The following is a 22,317-nucleotide window of genomic DNA, read 5'->3' as shown; positions in this document are numbered from 1 at the left end:
CTAAAGTGTCAATTAGAAAATTTCTCTGTGGTTGTTAATGTATTGTATACTTTAGTTTAATACATTTATTCTAAGTGGACTGTTAAATATTCTACAAGTTTATCATGTGTGTGAATTTTAGCATAGTTTTTAAAGGTCACTACTCTCAATATTTGATATGGACAGCTTTGCAACATTATAACCAACCTAAAATCGTAACAAAACTATAATGTGATAAAACTGCACACATAGGAATAAAATAGTGAAAAAGCAATGATGATATATAGAAAAATATTTAAATAAAAACGTTTAGAGCATTACTTCATAGTACAGATTTTGTAGATAAACACTCTCACTGTTTTGTGATACGAGTAACAGATTTGTGAATGAAGCTTATTTTCAGTAATGCGTACTCTAAACACACAATCCTACCACTAGGCTCTTTACATAGAACCACATTGTTTGTGACCCATCTCTATTCATCTCTACCCAGCTAGTTTTTCATAAAAGAACAATGGTATAACAGGCTGGGGTATGACAGAGTAATTAACTATAGTATAATCATCAATTTGTGGTACAATCCCCTGTGACTTAAACATTAATGAGACAAATAAGAGATCTTTATTTTAGAGAAATCTAGTTAAGATCCAGGTAGGTGACATTCCCTATGAGGACTATACATTTGCATATGAGTAATGATTTAAAAATACAATACTTAAAAAATAAATTTTAACCCAAATGAATAAATAGGAAATAGAAAGCAAACACAAAACTTGAGAGCAAAAGACACTTAATTTCCAGTATTCACACTGAAATGACTAAAATTATGTTCCTTATGTATTTATATAATTATATATATATATATTTCTATATTATAAAATATATAAATTATGGGGCAAATTGAATCAAATGTTTTTAATAAAATAAACTTTTACTGGTTATAACCCCTGGCAATGAAAATACAGTTTACAATACAGACAGAAATTTGTTGCCGTGCTATCCTCTGGTCCAAATCCCTTTGAAGCCATCCATCTTTAGGGAAAAACACTAAGATAAAATTTTTCTATTTTTTTTCAATGTTAGAAATCTTGGGGAGGAAAACAAAATGAAGTGAAATTTTATTTCCTAAATGCAAAATTTGATATAAAATATCTTCTCAAAATAAATGATAGAATATTAACTTTTATTAATCCCTTTGCACATTTTCATACCACATTCAGGCTAAATAAAATTAAATGTTCTCATAGTTTCTTTTAGACATAAGTAATACATTTGGACACTGTGTGTGTGTGTGTGTGTGTGTGTGTGTGTGTGTGTGTTTCTGGTCAATTCTAAAGATGACAAGCATTATGAAACAACACCTGGCTCAATACTTTTAATATGTATACAAAGTAGAGAACATCATTAATGGAGATGTACAATGATTATTCAAACAATCTATACATCTGTACAAAGGCAAGATGGTAAGAGTATTTGTGGTCTCATTGTTTACACACAGTAAGAAAGGATCAAAAGAGTTTAAAACCCACAGGACTTTCAACTTACAAGCCCTTTTTGGAAATAGTTACAAATGGTTTCAAAAGTATAACTTTGATCAGTCATACTACTACTGTGGTTGGTCCATTTCATGATCCAACTCTGAAAAGCACATCAAGTATTTTGGGTTAAAGGCAGTTTCCAAAGGAACTTGATAGTATTGACTAAAAATAGGATTCTGCCCAGTAATAGTATCAAATAGAAAAGCTCTTTGGATTGTAAATGGGAATACATTCTAGCTAGCTTCTAAGCTAGAGTCAAATGAATTTAAGAATAGGCAAACAGGGGCTAGGGAACTAGCTCTGCAGGCTCTAGACAAGGGCCTGGGTTTGAGCCCCAGAAGTGCATGCTGTGCTGGCCCCAGAACCGCAGTTACACCATGCTGACCACTGAAACCAGGCGTGGTGGTGCACTCCTGTAATCCCAGAGCTAGGGAGGCTGAGACAGGAGAATCTCTGCAAGTCAGAGTTACGTAGCAAGATCCTATATCAAATAAATCAATCAATAAAATATTTTTTAGAAAAGAATAGGCAAATAATGAAGCAAACCAATTTAATTTATGGTAACTCTGACCCCAGTTTTTATATATATGTTTTTGTGTATGTTTGTGAGCGTAGGTGCTGATGAAAGTGTGTTCACACACAGAGACACACACGCACAGGCACACGACCACACATATATTGGAGCCTATAGCACAAAAGGAAGATAGTAGGGAAAATAATTGAAGATTTGAGCTCTAAGTATAAATATCCCATTTTAAAGTAATCAAAAGAGTTACAAAAACATTTACAGGTAATAAGTGTTTTCCCTCTAAAAAAAAAAATCCTGTTTTCTGAGAAACAGAGCATTGAGCCAAGATAGAAAAGCTTCCCCAGACTAAATGGTAAATCTGGATAACAAGCCCAAAAAATAATGAGAAAAAAAAGGTACTGGTGTGAGAACTTTGCATTCAACAAAAAATAAACTTTCTGTCAAGTGATGGCCTTGAATACCTTGTCAGTAGCTCTCAGAGAGAATAGAAATAGGGAAAGTTTATACTTACCTTTATATTAGCAATTTTTCTACACTAAGCTCAAAGAAAAACTATTTTGTAAGAGTAACACCCACAGTTTAAAATTGCAGGAGAGTTACTGTATAAAATTTCCAGGAATTAAAAGTTTGAACTCTAAATTTCTTTATCTACCTGTATTCTTGTTATAAGAAATTATAGAACTGAAACTTAATGCACCTCAATTATATGCACAAGCATGAATTTTTCCTCTTCTGTAAATAAAAATGTTTTATTTTGCAGTTGCTCAAATTCTATTCACATGGTGTGATTAATGTTCCAAATAGCAACTATTTTTCAACTTCTGTTTCATTCACTGCCATTTTTTCACATTATCAATCTCTTCTAGTAATTATTAATCCAAGACAATGTTTATTATAAAAAAACTAGAGGTAATCATATGTTCAAAAAATTCCTACTTAAAAATTCTCCCTACTGTCAACTGTGTATTGAATATCCTGAATCATGCTACATTTCTAGAAAGAATATAATACTCTGTTCAAGAGCTAGTATGAAATTAGAAAAGGAACTTTCAAGAGCAAGGAGAAATTATGTATAAATACTTTATATTTGAGAATCTTTACAACTTACATTTCTATTTCATTATTACAACTTGTGAAAACAAAAATTTGCAGGTAGCATGCAAATTATAAGTACAGTCTTCCCATTTCACTAGTCAAATTCCTACTTTCCAGTGTTTTGCAGGAATCTGTTTCGAAGTTGATTAGAAAATTCTTTATAGTTTAAAATATCTCTCTCATTTTAGGAGAAGTCAAATAGGCCCATCAAAATTTAAAATAAATTGAATTGTCATAGTCAATTACAGTTACTGTTACTAGGTCCACTTCATTTGCTGGTGTTAAAAATATAAAACAAATATTTCGCTATCTTCAAATTCATCTGTTCTTAAAATTCTACTTAAAACTTTGGTTGGTTTCCTGTAACAAAAAAGAAAGAATTGATTTATCAATCAGATTAGTTGAATTCAGTTTTTACAAATTACTTCTCAATACAAATATTGTGAATCTGCTTAGTGTTTACACATCAAAATGCATGTTAATAGTTTGAAGAAACTATTAAAGTGGAATTGTCAAAAAAAGTTCTGTGTCAGTAAACCTATCTAATTCACTTTTACATATATTAAAGTGTATTTTAAACCCATTATGTTTTTGTGGTATATAGTTTTATGCATGTTATTAATGCATAAAGCAAAAGTAAACTATCCTAATGTATATTTGTTCTAAATAAATTGTGTGTCAAACATTTATTTACAAAATAAAGTGTTACAGAAAGGAGAATGTGCATTCCAATCCAGAGTTCATGTCCCCCAGCGATGGTGTAATATTTTCTTTTGCTCTCAATGTGTGAATTATTAAAAATAAGCTTGCTACCAAAAAAAAAATAAATAAAGTGTCATAAAAAATAAAGTGTCAAGCTAGAAAATGTGAATATGAAAATGTGACATTTTATATAGCATGGAAGTTTATATTTATTTTCACAGACCAAGGATGATTTATGCCTAAGATCTCTGAATAGGTAAGAATATTCAAGTAATCAAGTACATTTTTCCTCATTAAATATTACTTTGTGAGAGGTATTACAAAAAATTAATTCTTGATTTAATAAAATTTTTAAGAAGAACTGGCTGGGGTATCTAAGTAAGTTTAAATTATGAAATTCTAATATGTTATAGCATTATTAAATACTCATATAACAATATAAGGTTTTTAAAAATTGTAACTAAGGAAATAAATCCTATGCATATTCAATGGCTAATATCCCCAAAATGGAAACAGGAGGCAGTATTATGTATCTCACATTTGATCCATTCTTAGGATACTACATTCTGAGTCTCATCTCAACACAATCCTGCTTACCTTTTCCTACATTAAAAAAAGGGTTTATTAAAACTCTTAAAGTAAAATTCTAGCCAAGTATTAAGACAGAGCATAAAGGATATAAATTATTTAGTGAGAGCAAAGAAAGAGACTGGTATATCCTAACCACTCTCATGTGTTACTGTAATTAATCCTGAGCATCAGAGGTTATTATTTTCATCTACAATTGCAAAACTTTGACTCAAGAAAGGTTAAGTGACTTGCTCACATCTGAGTGACCAGTATATAAAGTCGAGTTACAATTAGAACCCAATGCTGAAGCCAAAACCCATGTGGTTTCCAACAAATATCCCACAAGATATGTATCTATTGGATGGAATCTGATGGAGTGACAGAGAAATATAAAGAGCTCAGAATATCAAAGACAAAGTTAAGAAAAATAAAGATGACTTGTTTAGCTGTTTTAAAACTAAACAAATTGACTAATGAAGCCATTAACAGACTATATATTTCTAGAGAGATTTCAAAGAACCATTCTTTCAATAAATATTACTAGAATTACTGCATATACATATAGAAAAAAGTAAGACTTGACCCCACTTTGTATGATACAGTAAAATAAATTCCAGGTGAATTACATAAATTAATTGAAAAACAAGACAGAACTTTTAGAATATTGGATATTTTTATGATCTTTCAACAGAAAATATTTTATAACTGAAATATAACTTCTATATCTCTTTCAGAGTAAATTATTTTATAATAACTGGTTTTATTGCATATTTGGATTTTTGTGGTTTTCTGGATTACTAATATTTTACAATGAGAGAAGTTAAGAACCAACAAGGAGAATAAAAAAATGTTAAAGACATACTCTGAACACAATATTACAGTACAAAATCTGAAACCTACTTACTAGTGTCTGAAGTACAATGGGATGATCAGGCAGAAAGTCTGGTTTTTTTCTGCAGATGGAAACACTTGAGAGTTTCAGTAGGAAATCTCTGCTGTATTTAATTCTCTCTGCAGATATTAAACATTATATATAATGTTATAAAACATAAAATTCAGCCAAATGTGATGATGCACTCCTGTAATGCCAGCACTCTAGAAGGCTAAGGCAGGAGGATCCAATTTAAGCTCGTCTGTACAAACTCAGCAACTTAGTGAGACCCTGTCTGAAATTAAAAAAACAAAGGGCTAGGGATATAACTCAGTATATGGCCCAGAGCTCAATCAGTTAATTAGTTAAAGCTCAAGAAACTATACTGGATCATATTTGGTTCTTTTTTATTGGAAGTCATTGAAATAAGCATTATTTCTAAAATGATTAGTAGAGCATATCCAAAGAAGGAAACAGCTTTGGAAAACATGTACCACATTTAATTTTCCATTTACATGGAAAGGAAGCCAAGTAATTAAGGAAAAAAATGCAAGAAATAATTTCACTTTGGTACCAGGATTCAAACTCACAACCTCACACTTGCCAGGCAGGTGATGCTGAACTATATCCCCAGCCTGAGAAAGAATTGTTTTGACAAAATCGATAATGCAGGATTTTTTCTTGACTGGTTATTCAGGTCTAGTAAAATGATTTTTTATTATAAAGTATAAGAACAGTACTACCTACGGGCCAATTCAGAACTTGGCAAAAGGAAACTTTAGTGAGTCTAAAATAAATAACAATTCATAATAGCTAATTATAATAAAAATGAATTAAGTTATATACCTATTATGCATTGAAGACTATACTAGATAAAGGTAAAAGATCCAAACCAGAGTGGAACAATGATTCAGATACAATACCTGATGATTTCTCATCAGAAATGACAGCCAGAAATTATGATGATATTTTTTAAACTATAGTGGAAAAATATTTTTGAAAAGAAAAAAACTGGCATATAGTGTATATCTCAGTGGCAAGAGTATCTGTCTAGCATACATAAGGCCTTGGGTTTTATCTCCAGCAGTTAAAAAAAGTAAAAATTATTAACTGACAACCCAAAATCACATATTCAAGTGTATGTGTTGGGGGGGGATTCTCTTAAAATGCACATAAAGATATACACAGATGAAAGAAAGCTTTAAAAGTTATCACATAAAAATGAAAAGTATTACTATTTCCATAAAATTTTATTTACAAAAATAGGCATTTGGCCTTCCAGCTATAGTTTTCTAGCCCTTATATTACTTACAAAAAAGTTACAAACTGACAAGAGTGGATCTTAAAAGAAGACCTTATTGTATGCTGTTCACCAATGATAAGTTAGCTATAAAGACACAGTGAGTTTGAAGGTAAACTAATGTAAAAAGATACACTGTGCAAGGAAGTAATAATCCAGCTGTAGTGACTGTCACATCTTAGACAAAGAGAAAATTATCAATGTTTTGTGTTCAATAACCAAGTTTTGACAGGCAGATAGCATTGACAGAAACAAAAGGAAAATAGACATTTCCACAATAACATCATGTAATGTAAAAAACCTCATATTGAGCAGTTGATAGACAAAAAAATAGCAAAAAGATAAATTTCAACAATATAATTAGCCTCTTTATTTAGGTAACATTTATAGAAAATACATTGGGGCCGGGGAGATGGTTCAGTGGAATAAGTGCTTCCCTGGCAAGTGCAAGGGCCTGGGTTCAATCCTCAGTTCCACAAAAAAAAAAAAAAAAAAAAAAAAAAATATATATATATATATATATATATATATATATATATACATATATACACACATATATAAATATATATAAATGCAAAAATACATTGTTTTTTCAAATAGTGTACAATCAATATACTAGACTATAACACAAGCCTCAATAAGAGGCTTAAAAAATACAGATTGTATTTGCTAACAAAATTACTTTAGAAATCCATGATAATATTTAAAGTATACTGAAAATTAACACATCTAAAAAATTATGTAAAATAAAATAATCAGGAAATTAAAAAATATTTCAAACTAAATGACAGTCAAATACAGTCCATTAAAATTTATGGATTACAGCTAATACTCGGCTTCTTTAAGGGAAACAAATTCTTATTGAAAGAGTCATAGTCCATTTGTGTTGTTGTAACTGAATACCTGACACTGGGAAATATAGAGAGAAAACAGGTGTCTTTGGGTCAGTAATTCTGGTGGCTGGAAAGACTAGCAGCATAGCGCCTGGTGAAGGCTCCTGGCTGCACCATGACAAGGCAGGTGGCATCACATAACAGGAAATCAGCGTTATAAAGATTCAGAGAAAGTTCCAGGATCATTTTAACAACCTGTCTTCTTAACTATCACTCTAGTACTCATGAATTAGAACTCTAAAGGGACAGTATTAATTCGTTTTTAAAGGCTTCCTCACATTTATAAAGGTCCCATCACTTCACAAAGCATTATACTGGCAAATTAAACATGAATTTGAGTTTTGAGAGGGACAAAGCACTTTAGGACCACTTGTTAGCTATAAAATAGCTTCAATAAATTTAGAAAGATTAAAATCATATAAAAAATATCCTCTCAAGGAGATTATGGGGCCACAGAGGAAAGTGACTGGCGATGTATAATGTGCCTAAGGAAAGTCACCTAGAGAGAAAACATTCTCTCAGGCTTATGCAAAGAGCAAACTGGTCAAGCAATGGCTATGACTCATCCACATGGCTGACACTGACAAAAGATCTACAAACTGTGGTACAGGGTTGCTGGGCAAATCCTGAGGGGATTTGACTGACCTTGTCAGATACAAGTTGCATTTCTTGTTATATAGGTCTTGTTTTATCTTGGTCTTAACCATCCAGCAGAAAAGTATAAAATTATGTATAAAAAGTAAAGCCATATTAATATGCTGAGCTGTAAAAGGCTCCAATCAACAACTTCTGAAATTGACAGTCTTATGGATAACCCACTACTATTACGGACTACTGGACTATATTGGATTATTTTGCTGAATTCATGCACTGACAATATTTAAATAGCAATGGAATACCTATCTCTGACAAAACTAAACAAAAAAGGGGGATATAAATGAAGGATCATCTTGTATCTGTATATACAAAATAGGATAGATATACAGCTACTTTCTCTTAATTCTGTGAGAAGAAAGATTTGTGCTAATAGTATTTGGACAAGATATCATGTCTGCATCTTGTACAATGAATAATTACTATGAAGACAACAATATGCAACGTATTAATTATTGTAACTGTCCTACTAACCTGTTTTGAAACTGTCTCATTGCTATTTGTTTCTCAATAAAATTAATTTTAAAAAGTATCCTCTATGACTACAACGCAATGAAACCAAGGGTCAACAATAGAAAACTGGAAAATTCACAAATATGTGGAAATTAATTCATATTGCTCAATAATAGAACGAAGAATAGCAAGAATAATAGGGGACTCAGGAAACATTTGACACAAATGAAAGCAAAGTCACAATATATTAAAACTTATGGGATGCAGTAACAACAGCTGCAAAAGCTAACATTAAAAAGGAGAAACTGGCCTATAATTCCAGCAGGGAGGGTAAGAGAGGAGGATCACAAGTTTGAGCCAAATCAGGGCAACTTAGTAATCAGCAATGCTCTTTCTCAAAACAAAAACTAGAGATGGCTGATGCAGCCCAGTGTGAAGGTCCTAGGTTCAATCTCTAGAACTGCAAGGACAGGAGAAAGCCTGTCAAATCAAGTATTTAACAACACACAATCAAGAACAACAACAACAACAAAAAAAAGCAAATTACATCAAGAGCTAGAAGAATGGAGGAAATAATAAAGATATGGAGATAAATAAACTAGATAATATAGAAATAATAAAACCAAAAGTTTGCTATTTGAAAAGTTAAAAATTGTCCAACCTTTATCTTGCCTGCAAAAAGAGGAATACCTCAACTTCCAAAATCATGAACAATATTCTATGCTGCAGTTCTGTTGAAATAATTTATTGACTCTAAAAAAAGATAACCTTATCCTGGTCTTGATGTGAGAAAAACAGCATTCAGTCTTTTATCATCAAGCATGACATTTGCAATTCATAGATAACCTTTAGTATGACAAAGAAGTTCTCTGTTATCAACCAGTGCCTCTCACTTGCTAAGATAATTTATCAGAAAAAGATACGGGATTTTCTTAAAAAATTTTTTTTCTGCATCAATTGAGATGACGATGTGATTTTCTGTTTCCCTATTCTGGTAATACGGTTTACCATTGACTTTCCTACTTTTCAAAGTCAAACCAGTATACAAGCTCAGAATTTTACATGATGTATAAAATATACAAATTAATTTCTACTTTGAGCTATTGTTACTCTGTTCTATCCTTTACAGATGTCAAATTGATAGGCTGGCTAACCTAGATAGAAAAGCCTAAAAGTATCTAGAATTTATTTTATACATACGCATATGACTAAACAAAAAAGTAATATTAATTTTATATAGATAAGATATTCTATGATGAAATTTGGGAATTATGGTGAAATTTTACCTTTTTTAACTGGAGACTGATGTTGCTGCTCTTCATTAAGACCTTGAGAGAAGGCTTGCTTTCCATTCACCTTACACTGTTGGGCAAGACAAAAATGTATTTTTAAATTAAGACTTAAAATTGTCATATAACCTGTTTATAACCAGAAATATTTTTCTAATAATCAAAATATTACTCAAAGAATATTTGGGACCAAAGGATATTTAAACATTAGAAGTCATCTGATCATTAAAAATAAACAAAAATATGTGAAATATATTCATATGTGTCTATAACAATTTTCGCTGTAATTATTTTTTTAATGTATTTTAGTACAGGGTCTATAGGGTTGATAGGGTTTCATATAGATTGGACTCATAACAATTCTCCTGTTTTCAGCCTCCCAAGCACTGGGATTACAGGCGCATGCCACCAAGCCAAGTCTCAATCACCATCTCAGCGCACCCCAGGGGTGGGGCCAGCGCAGCACACCAGGGATAAAACCTGGCCACTGCACTCTGCCTAAACAGGAGCTTTAGTCTGCTAAGCTATCTGGATAGCCCTTGCTATAATTATTTTTGAGAGAACATAGGACCAAAGATAATAATATAGCCCTAAACATAAATAACTTCAAATAAGTACAAAGTTACTTTTACATATATTTATTCACAAAAATCTGCAAGAATGCCAGAAAATCTAGCTTTTTTATAGCATGCAAAGTAGCCTTTGATGTCAGTTTATAGCTGACATGGACTGTTTTGACCAACACCTTGTAAGCAAGAAAATAAAATGTGGTTCATCCAATGAGGCAAAAAGAAAAATCAGAAACATTGCCCTGAAAACATAGAAATCTTTATCCAGCGTTTTCTGGTCATACCCGAAGGACCATCTTTATTGTGAGATTTGCTAAACTAATTGGATGACATTTTTAAAATCACTGAACTAATTCCAATTCTTCTGATTCTAAATTTACACAGAAATATTATTATTACAATTTAATATCCCATAAATCTCTGTACAGAGAGAAATATACTAGTTACAACAATGAGAGATCCCAAAGGATAAAACAGCAAGATTGTTCATGAAATAACCAATTTCTGATTTGTATATAAGGATCACAAAATTGGTCTATAAAAATACATGGTTAAGAGATGATCTCACTTTGTTCTAAGAAAAATCAGTTTGCAAATAGCCCCTGACTATGGTAGTTCATTTAGGTTGATTGTTTTACAATATCTACCCTGAAATAATAAACATTTCTACTCCACAAATCACTCTACTAGCATGCTGTGAACCATTTCTTAAATTTATTCAAATTCTACCAAAGTAACACTACTTAAATGCAGAAAGACAACCCTAGAATGCAATAAAAATAAGGAGATAATTCTCCACTACTGAGATATCAAAATAGGCCTTCAAAAAACTCAATTCACTAATCAATAAATGTAATACATCACATAAATAGAAGCAAAAACAGAAATCACATGTTCAACTCCACAGATGCAAGAAAAGCCTCTGACAAAAGTCAACATCCTCCTATGACATAAACTCTGAAGAACATAGGTACAGAAAGACATTTCCTTAACCTGCTGAAAGTAATTTATGACAAACGTACTGCCAGAATCATATGAAATGGGAAAAAAATGAAATCCTTTCCTCTAAATCAGGAATAAGACATGGATGCCCACTCTCACCATTCCTGTTTGACATAGTACTTAAAACTTTAGCCAGAGTAATTAGGAAAAAGAAAGAATTCAAAGTGGTATGTATAAAACAGGAAGAAATCAAACTATGGTTATTTGTAGATGACATGATTCTTTACATAGAAAACAAAAAAATTCCATCAAAAGACTCCTACAACTAATACAAAATCAAACCACAAAAATCAACAGTGTTTCTGTACAACAATGAATCCACCCAGAAAGAACTTAAGAAAACTATAACTTTCACAATGCCTTTGCGAAAAATTAAATACTTAGGGAATTAACAATATCCTTTAAAAAGATCAAAAAGGACACCTAAAAATGAAAAGATATGCCCTGTTTCTGGATATGGGGAATCAATATTGTCAAAATGGCCATACTATCAAAACTGATATGTAGATTGAATACAATCTCAGACCAACAGCACTGCACACAGAACTAGAGAAAATAAACCCTAAAATATACATGGAACCAAAAGAGACACAGAATTACAAAAGCAACCTTGAATAATCAGAAAAAAAACAGGAGATATCAAAATCCTAGATTTCAAGTGATATTCCAAAGCTAGTGACAAAAACACGATGGTACAGGCATAAAACAGAATGTGGACCAAGGGAACAGAATAAAGGACCCAGACACAATCCCAGGCACACTCTTTTTTTTAAATTTTTGACAAAAGGGCCAAAAACATACACTAGGGGGAAGTAAGCTTCATAAACAAATATGCTGAGGAATTTGGTTATAGACATTTAGAAGATTGAATCTAGACATGCATATTTTACCATATGTCTATATATTGCAACAGAAACAATCTGCTGATAGATAAGCTAGGCAAAAAGAACATAAAGGTAAAAAGACTTTCTGACCAGAACCCCAATTTCATAAGAAATAACATTAAGAATCAACAAACGGGACTACATCAAATTAAAAAGCTTCTGCATGACAAAAGAATCAGAGAATTGGAAGGAATTTTTGTAGCTACTCTTCAGACAAAGAACTAATACCTAGAACATGTGGAGAACTCAAAAAATTAGATGCTCCAAATAAAAGACCCAATCAAACATGAGCAATTGAAATGAGTACTTGTCAAAGAAGTACAAATGGCCAATAAATACGTGAAAAAAGTGTTCAGCAAGTTTAATCATGAAAGAAATGCAACAATGAGGTTTCATCTTATTCCAGAATGGCTATTACCAAGAAATAACAAATGCTGGCAAGGCTGCAAGGGAAAAAGGAACCCTTCCTTCTACATTGTTGGTGAGAATGTAAAGTAGTACAACTACTATAGAAATCAGTATGGAGATGCATCAAAATATACTGAAATTCTATTTGACCCAGCCATTCACCTCGTAACTATCTTTCCAAAAGAGTTAAAGACATTGTATTACAATATTACATGCATATTTGTTTTTACAGTAAAGCATAAGTCATAATAGCTAAATCTTGACATATAAGTCCATCAACAGACAAATGGATAAAGAAAATGTGGTATTCATATACAATAAAGTGCTACTCTACTTTAAGGAACAGTAAGTATGAATAATTTATAGGAAAATGGATGTACCTGAAAACCATAATGTCAAGTGAGCAAAAATACCCAATGGCTTCTCTTATCTGAGAAACCCAAACCATAAAGAGAAAAACTAAAGACACATAATATGAAATTAGAAAGAGCTGCAAATGAGAAAGAAAACTACAAATGGAGAGAAAGGCTAGCAAAGGGAAATTTTAAAGAATAACATGTGTTATGTACATGTGCCAACCCCCCCATGACTAGTGTAGTCACTATGTACAGCAAATATGTACTCATAAAAATTTTTAAAAATCAACTATTAGATTTCTTTAATTTAAAAAATGGCAAATTTAGGAAATGTTAAAATTAGGAATTATGAAAATTAGAAAATATTAAAGATAATAGTTTTCTAAAACTTATTGTTAGTTTAACTATAATAGACATTTTAAGAATGAAAAAATCTTGTATCTGAAAATGTTAACATTTCATTAACTTTGTAGCAGCTACTGAAATGCAATGCTAAAATCAAGCTTGAAGGTAAAACTTTACTTTTTATGCTTGCACATCTTAAAAATTCAAAACTTTTTTTCCATATCTTTCACAGCATGTAAAAACCACACTTATAAAAGCTTTATAAAATTATTACATGTTATTTTATTTCTTTATCATAATTATAAGAAAAAGGCAGGTATGACTGCCATGCTATGAGCAATGACAATAAAGACGGGATGGTTTTGATGAACAACCCAAAATACACAGATAACTGTCAAGCTAGTTTTTTAAAAAGATTTTCATTTGGTTTTAAAAGTATTAACCAAAACAAGCAATAGAAAGGGGAATGATGCATCTTACCTTTGGGGGAAAAAGATAAACAATAAAGAAAACAATGAGTCAAAAGATACACCTTAACTAACTCCAGATATAATTACCAGACACTTATCTTAAAATAGCTATTCACATAATTTGATACAGAAAGTAGTTAGAGATCAATCATGTTTCCTTTTCCTAGTTTCACAGGAACATCACATTTCTCACTATTAAATTTAAATTGGAAGAATGTGATTTGTTCTTACCAAAGATTTCTATGTAGAAGTACTGTATTTCATTTCCAGGTCAGTCTCTTAGTCCACTGAAAGATTATTGGCTCTTTCATTCTCAGATTGTTATGGTTCGAAGAAAATATTCGAGATTCTACAACTAATACAAATGTAGACTACAATCCTGAGTCCCCTAGCTAAACTTTTGAAGATAACTATTTGGTATGTAATGAAAATTTGTGTTGGATATAAATAAACTTTATTTGTTAAGGCATTAAGAATTTTGGATTGCTTATTACATTTGATATGGTTATCTCAACTGATACAATATGGGAAATTTCAAATGGGGTTCTTCTGTAATAAAACCCTAAACTAAATTATATTATCTTAGTGTTTAGGCAATGGGAAATACAGAAAGTGATATCTGATGCCGGAATCATGGAGTACATACTGCATCTTATAAGACATTCTATAAAACTGTCACCTTATTTAAAATGGAGACTTACAAAATGAGTTGAGTTTTTGAAATCTGTTATTACGATGTGGAGAAGATTCTACCTATAGAAGGTTAAAACTCATAGCACTAGTGAAGGTTGTTTAGCAGGTAGGAGCAAACATTTCATTATAATAAAAACTATTTGCTTCTATAAGTTTTTGCTCTCCTGATTCTTGAGAAGTGGCCAAATGGGTTGCACTAATCTTGCTAAATGCACTCATTTAACCAACACTGAATACCTAAGACATAAGAAGCACTGTGCTTTGGACTGGAAGTACAAACATAAGCACAACATTTCAGTACCTGCTGTTGGGGACAAGACTCACAAAGAAAATGATTCTCACATATCACATTCTTAGAAAAAAATTGCTGGGCATATAAGAACAAATATGAGAACCCCAGATATATTTTATGTATTTGGTACAAGGTCTCACTATACAGCTCGGACTCCAGTGATCCTCCTATTTTTACCTTCCCTAGCACTGAGATTACAAGCATGCACCACCATGCCTGGTCCCAGTGGCCAGCTCGGTGCTCCCAGGGGCAGGGCCAGCATGGCGCTAGGGATAGAACTCAATCCCTGTGCTTGTCTAAGCTGACACTTAGTCCAATGAGCTATCTTGCCAGCCCTCCAGGAAACATTTTAAAGGTATATATCAGTTACGAATGCAACACAAACATAAAAAGGCAAATGATATGAATTCACAGATGCACATCTAAATAGCCAAATTACACATAAAGGTTGTTCTATTTTACAAGCAGCAGAAAATTAAAAATTAAAACCAAACAAAAGAGGAACATATTGAAGAAGTCAAAATTTTAAAGTGAAACAGTAACAAGCTAAGAATATAGAAAACTTAGGGCCATTATGCATTGCACATAGAAATCACCTTGGAGGGTAATTAAGTTTGAACATATAAACATTTTTCACATAAAAATTTAATTCCAGCTTTATACTTAATTCTAGTTTTATAGCAGAGAATATCTCAAACTTGTATGAAATGAAACATGTAGCTAGTCATTGAAGCATTTGTTATAAATAAAAATAAGCACCCATCAACAAATAATATAAATAAATGTGGTATATTCGCATATACTAAAATATTTTCTATCTCAGCATATATAGAACTAGTGTATTCATTGTAAAATTCGCTGTATTCCATTTACAAATATAGTAATAATCATATATGTAGCACAGTTTAATTCTAAAAGCATGTGAACAAGAATGGTTCCTTTCATCAGAAGAAATTGGCAATTAGAATAGAAATCATAGGGAAAGTTTTCGCTAAAATAGGGGAATAGAAATCATAGGGAAAGTTTTCGCTAAATATCATTTTGTAAGACTGGCCATAATGGTGCATGTCTACAATCCCAGTGCTGGGGAGGCTTAAAACAGGAGGATCACTATGAGTCCTAGCTGCGTAGTGAGACCCTGTACCAAATACATAAAAAACAAATAAAAATAAATATCATTTTGTATATTTTGAATTTCATACTTTGTAACTATTGTAGTTAATTTAAAGATATCAAACATAATGTTAATATAAAAGAAAAATTGTGAAACAAAATATGCATATGAATTTATTTATATAAAATTATAAAACAATTTATTATCGCAAAAGTCCAAACACATTTCTTTTTTAAAAACCTGAGGATAGTGATCTCTGGGAAAAGTAGGAAGGAACTGGATGATAAGAGAGATACAAGGTTTTTTTGGGGGACGATCAAGACAAATTTCTTACGAATATTTTCCTTATTTGTAGTTTCAATTGAAAACAAACTGAAGGAGAGTATTTGTTAATTATCCCATTATTTTTTTTTATTTTACAGAGAATACAAATTTTAAAACCAATAAAAATGATGCAGAATTCCAAACTAGATGATTGGAAATTAACAATGATTATTATATTGTACACTGTTGTCTTTAAAGTAGTTGTTCATATTACCAGATATAGGCATGCCAAATTGATCAAACAAGTATTAATTGATCCTTTCAATAAAGCAATAGAAATTAGTGGTAAAATTACCTTAGTTATCTTGTATGTGTCTATATATTTTTTCTTTCTTCTTTCTTTTACTCCCTTCCACCATCCCAGTAGTTCTTTCCTTTCAAACAGTTTCTTCACCTTTCAGAATATCTATTGTAGCTTTTGGATCTCACCCCAGAAAAAATGGCTATCCTCAAGAAATCAAGCAATAACAAATGCTGGAGGATTGTCTGGAAAACCCTTATCCACTGTTGGTGGGAATGTAGACTGGTACAACCATTATGGAAATCAGTGTCTAGTTCCACAAAAAAACTAGGATTAGAGGTCCCATTCTACCCAGCTATTCCCTTCTGGGTATTTTTCCACAATAACTGAAAACATCATACCCCAGTGATACACCCATGTTTATAGCAGCACAATTTGTCACAGCCAAATCTTGGAAACAACTCAAATGCCCATTAACTAAGGAATGCATAAAAAAGATGTGGTATTTTTATATAACAATGTATTACTCATATATAAAAAAAGACTCACTTGAGGCTTTTGTAGTTAAATGGATACAACTAGAGACCAGATTCATGAATGAAAAAAATGAGGCCTATATGTGCAAACACTGTATTTTCTCCTTAGTATGGGAAATTGAAAGAAATACAAGGAGTTTTTAATTAAATTTTTCAAAACAAATATAATAGGGGGCCAGGGAGATGGCTCAGTGGAATAAGCACTTCCCCGGCAAGCGCAAGGGCCTGAGTTCATCCCCGGTTCTACAAAAAAAAAAATAATAATAATAAAAATAATAACATGTTCAGATTTCAAAATGTTGGATGACAGACACATGGGTGTTATCTTATTTTTAAATATATATGAAATATATAACTTCTCAGAAAATCTATAAAGTAGCATAGTATCTAGTTCACAATAACTACCTAACGTGTTATTTTGTGTAATGTTTTATCTCTAACTTTTTTCCTTTTGTTGCTGGAGTTGTATGGAGGACTTCAGGAATGCAAAGCATGTACTCAACCACTGATTTGCAGATCCATTTTATTATAGTTTTTAAAACTTACTTTGCTAATTCCACTTTGTAAGCACTGGGTGTTGCATGGATATTCACTTTGAAAATTGAAAGGCAACACTGCTCCTGCTAAGAGAGGAAAAAAAAAACCTATTTTAAATATTTTTGGTGTTTAAAATGTCATAGCATCAGTTAGAAAGCTTAAGTGTCTAGAATATAGTTGTGCCTAGAATATGTATTATTTTTAAAAACTTTCTCACACTTCATCTATACAACAAATATTTACTCAATCCTATGAAATGTCAGCCTGTGTGTTCAGGAATAGATATGGAACATGCAAAGAGTTCAGATGTAAAAAGAGTTCACAGTCTAAAAGACAAGTTTATAAACAATGATTATAATATAATTTGACATACTGCAAGCTATAAGAGAAGATGCAGGGAACAACAGAGGTAGCTTTAAGATATTAGGAAGACTTCACAAAAGGAAATAATTCAATCTGAGTCTTAAGAGTACAAGTAGATTTTTGAGAACTTAGTTGTCCAGAGTTTGGAAACATACTGAGAAAGGACAAAATTATCTGATTTATTAAATTTTTCTAATAAACTTACTCTACTGTCTAAATCTTAACAGAATTATAGTTAAATGAGAGACTACAGTAACCGCCATGTCCCCACTCATTTATCTATATAAAAACTTTTAAGGGAAGGGATCAGTGAGATCCTGAATCTGGAGAGACAGAGGGAGGTAGGGTCACTGGCATAATGTTTTCCATAAAAAGGAGCTCCTGCCAATTGCTTTATATTCTTTTCTTGAATTTTAATTTTAATTTTAAGTTTTAAAGAGAATACGAAATGTATTAAAACAAAAACAACAAATGATACCAAATTTCTTTAAACAAAATAATATGGATTTCACAGTGTTGTACAGGATAATAGCATTGTCTTCAAATTAGTTGTTCCTATTACCTAATATATGCTTTGTATTATTTTAGCATAAAATCAGTGACTTGACACTATGCAACTGCTCCCAGTGCCCCAAAAGGACATGAGATCAGCATTGCTAAGCTATTATCTAAAAGTAACCATGCATTTTATTTGTCTGTTCCAAGTTACTGCTATTCTGAAAGGAAACCTGGCCAAAGTGGAGACAATTTTATAGGAACAAACAGGAGATAGAGATCGATGCTATTCCTACAGTTTTTGCTTCATTTTTCTATCAATAAAAGAGCTATATTTTCTTTTAGCTAAGTAGTCAGTTACTTCAACTGAACACAAGGACTAAAGAAAATGTAAATAAGTTATGTGTATGTCATCTAAGTTAGAATGCCAAGGTACTAAATCAAATAAAATGGTCAATATTTTAATTTAGGAGTTTATTATCAAGTATTTCAAGAATTACTCAATAAAAAATAAAAAGAATTTGTCCAAGAGAATAGTTTTATAGGCAAAAGAATATTTAATATTATATTTTGGGGTTTTTTAAAGATTTTCTGAACTTAAACATATTCAAAGTCAAGCAGATCCCTAATCTGTAGAACTATAGCAGGAATCCTATAAAATCTGTGCTAAGTTTCTAATTTTTTTTGTTTCTTTAGCACAGAAGTATCTTTTAAAATGCTAGTTCTCTGACATAACTACTATGCAATGATCATAATCAAAGGACACAACTTATATTGGCAATATCACTCTAATTAGATGCCAGCTGACTCTGAAAAATGAGCTATAAATAACACAACAGTTACTGCAGTCAAAGACCACTCTTCTACCCTTGTCAGTCTAATAGACATTAGAATGTAAGATTATTAGAAATACTTTTCTTTTGGTAACAAATTCTTCAAACATAAAAGATCATTAGTTTTTAATTATTTCTCTAAATAGCCACCTCAAACAATTACTTTATATAAAATTACTGAATAGCATCTTTCAATGTTAGTTCACCATTAACAAATTAATATTTAAAGAACTGTTTACTGCATTACTCACCTGAGGAAGAAGTCAGATGATGAACAGGTCTTGCTGGTTGAAGGGATTTACCAATTAATTTTTTGGTTTCCATTGTCACAAATACCTTGAGGTTCCATGCTTGAAGAGGGAAAAATACATTTCTGTCTTTTGGACAAGATGTTTTGCCTATATATTAATAACCACAATGCTTATTTGAAGATATGTGTTGTAAGTTGGAACAAACAAATACAGAAAGGATTTAAAAGAATATGTAATAATCTCAGACCTCTTAGTACATTTGTTACATTCCTTTTTTAGAATATTTCCCTCTGTTAATTTTCCTCACTTTACTCTTTTGGCTTATTTCCTATTTGTTGGCTTCTTTACCTCTCCCAACTTCCTTAATTGATTTTTCTGCTCTTTAATTAGATAAAGAGATTGAATAAATTTGTCTTTAGTGCTTAATCTCATTTATTATGATTGCAATGACCTATGTATGTAAATATAATCTATGCTTCCAACATCTACATCTCTTAAACTCCTGTTTCATTTTTCTACTTGTATAATCCCATTGCAAGTTTTTATCTCAGGTACTTCAAAAATTAAACTTATCCAAAATCAATTACTTTGACTTCCAGAGATGTCCAACCTCCTGGATTCCTTAAAATCATTACCAATTCCTTTAGACTATCCTCAATGACACATTCAATTTAATGGTATAAAATTATAGCACCCATTCCATAATTAATCTCTAATTCCTATCTATTCTTTCAAAGCATATCTCATATATATTTTCTTCATTCCTATCACTACTCCTTTAATTCCACAGTGTTTCATAATTCATCTTTCTGCTGTCCTCCGTATACCAACATCATTACATTAAAGAAAACCATACTAAATTGCTTTTTTTGTTTTCCAGACTAGACAAAAATGTGATTATTTTAAAACAGTATTTATTAACACTGTAACTTCTGTAACTAATACAGCACCTGTAACGAATCCAAAATAGGGACAAAACAAGCATTCTCTGAACAAATGAATGAACACAGTATGTCTTCAAAGTATGATCATTTATACATATTCTTGCTTTTCAAACCTCTATTACAGGCCGGTGATATAGCTCAGCAGCCTAAAGCGCCTGCTTAGGCAAGCTTAGGCAGGTGCTGGTGACCACAGTTTCATCCCTTGCACCACACACCATGACAGCTCTGCCCTCACGGCAGGCTGAGCCATCAAAAAAAAAAACGCTTTTATTAATAAAAATCTATTAATATTCTCTTTGATAAAGGAAAAATTAAGTGTCCATGTTATGTATAGTAAACCACTTACTAATATTATATTACTTAGAACTTTCTAAATTAGGCATTGCTACTATTTAATGCTCAAGTTTCATGTCAGTCTACCTAGATTTATGCTATAGCTCTACTACCTCATTAAGAAACTGGATAACAATCCTTTTTACTTACTAGAGTTAATGACAAGACTAAATAATATAACTCACAAAAAGTTTCCTTTTATCTTCCTCCTCCACTAGTCCCCACTACAGGCTGTTTGTCAGTGGTCTAAAACTAAAATGCAGCACAGTAAATACAGTACATGGCTATTTGATTAGACTATACGTTAACAGGGGCCACAAAAACTAGATCTTATCTTTGGATCCTACTACTTGCAATATAATTACTTTAACTATACAAACTCTAAAAATTGGAGAGCCTCCTCATTGTATCTTCTTACATCTGCATGGAACACAAACTTTCTTAATTGTTATGTCCCTAAGTATAAATCAAAGCTAAAATCCCATTGGGCTTTATACCTGTTCATCCAAAAATAATTGTAAGCATATTATTGTAAGTAAATCTTAAGGTTAAAAGATTGTTTTGAGTATAAGATAGGATCGGCAACTCTATCTTTCAGTTCCAAGAAATGTTTTATTTAAACATATCTTTATAAATGTATGTTAAAATCATAAACTTACAAGCAACCTTACAAAGTTGGCAATGATGATTATGCCAAAAGGTTTTTTTTCCTCAAATTTGGAAATAAGCCAGCCAGTATTCCAAGTCAATATTTGTCTCATTTTCTAATATGTTCTGTTGACTAGTGGTACAAAATGGTGATTAACAACTTTCTAAACAAAACTAATGCTGCACGTACTTACTGACAATGCAAAATTTTGATGCAACAGGAAGCAAGAAAAATTATAAGTAGCAAAAATATACTTCAAATACTTATAAATAATTTCTATGTGGAAGAGGACACTTTTCAAAGTACCAGACTTTGATCTCATATATTGATACATTTAATATATTTCCTAGCCATTTCAACCAGGACCCTAATACTAGTATGCAGTAACTTTCCATCCTATTACCCATATGAAACTAGTGAATCACAATACAAAAGAATAGAATACTTTGGCACATGGTCCCTTGTTTTTCATTGCTCAGCTGAAATTGAGTAGTAGGTTATAAAGTCTTGTCCAGCTGCTGAGCAAGGCAAATCCAGAGTATTCAAACTAGGGATTTTCAAACACTGGGGAGTTACAGAGCTCTATTACATGATTTTGCAAAACAAGTAAACAAAAAAATTAAAGTTCTTTTAGGGCTACCTAATTTTAAGTTTATTGTAGGAAATAAACATCTAGGATCCCCCATATGTAAATTCATTTCAGTCAAGAAAATTAGAAAGATGGTATCATAAAATACTATCTAGTGTTAAAATAGAAAAGTAAACTAGGCCTGTATAAAAACACTGACAGTATAGGGAATGAGCT

At 31.6% G+C, this 22,317-nt stretch overlaps 1 protein-coding gene across 5 annotated transcripts in view; it reads right to left on the bottom strand.

Moving 5' to 3' along the window:
• Positions 1-2,331: 2,331 nt before the first annotated feature.
• Positions 2,332-22,317, bottom strand: part of CUNH8orf88 (chromosome unknown C8orf88 homolog) — a 22,925-nt gene continuing 2,939 nt past the window's right edge. For 2 of the 5 annotated variants that reach the window (XM_023701368.1, XM_023701369.1), the window contains exons 2-6: positions 19,587-19,685; positions 17,654-17,730; positions 9,871-9,946; positions 5,318-5,424; positions 2,332-3,501 (exon numbers count right to left, since the gene is read on the bottom strand). In XM_023701368.1, the coding sequence (XP_023557136.1) occupies positions 3,478-3,501; positions 5,318-5,424; positions 9,871-9,946; positions 17,654-17,730; positions 19,587-19,659 (357 nt within the window). In that variant the 5' untranslated portion in view covers positions 19,660-19,685 and the 3' untranslated portion in view covers positions 2,332-3,477. Of the gene's footprint in view, positions 3,502-5,317; positions 5,425-9,870; positions 9,947-17,653; positions 17,731-19,586; positions 19,689-22,317 lie in introns of all 5 variants that reach the window. The other 3 variants (XM_023701370.1, XM_023701371.1, XM_023701372.1) reach the window with 3 other exon arrangements.

The sequence above is a fragment of the Octodon degus genome, unplaced genomic scaffold (genome assembly GCF_000260255.1).
Source record: "Octodon degus isolate 3935 unplaced genomic scaffold, OctDeg1.0 scaffold00134, whole genome shotgun sequence".
Taxonomy (NCBI): domain Eukaryota; kingdom Metazoa; phylum Chordata; class Mammalia; order Rodentia; family Octodontidae; genus Octodon; species Octodon degus.
The sequence above is the reverse complement of the archived record's forward strand: the minus strand, read 5'-3'. Positions and strand labels throughout refer to the sequence as shown.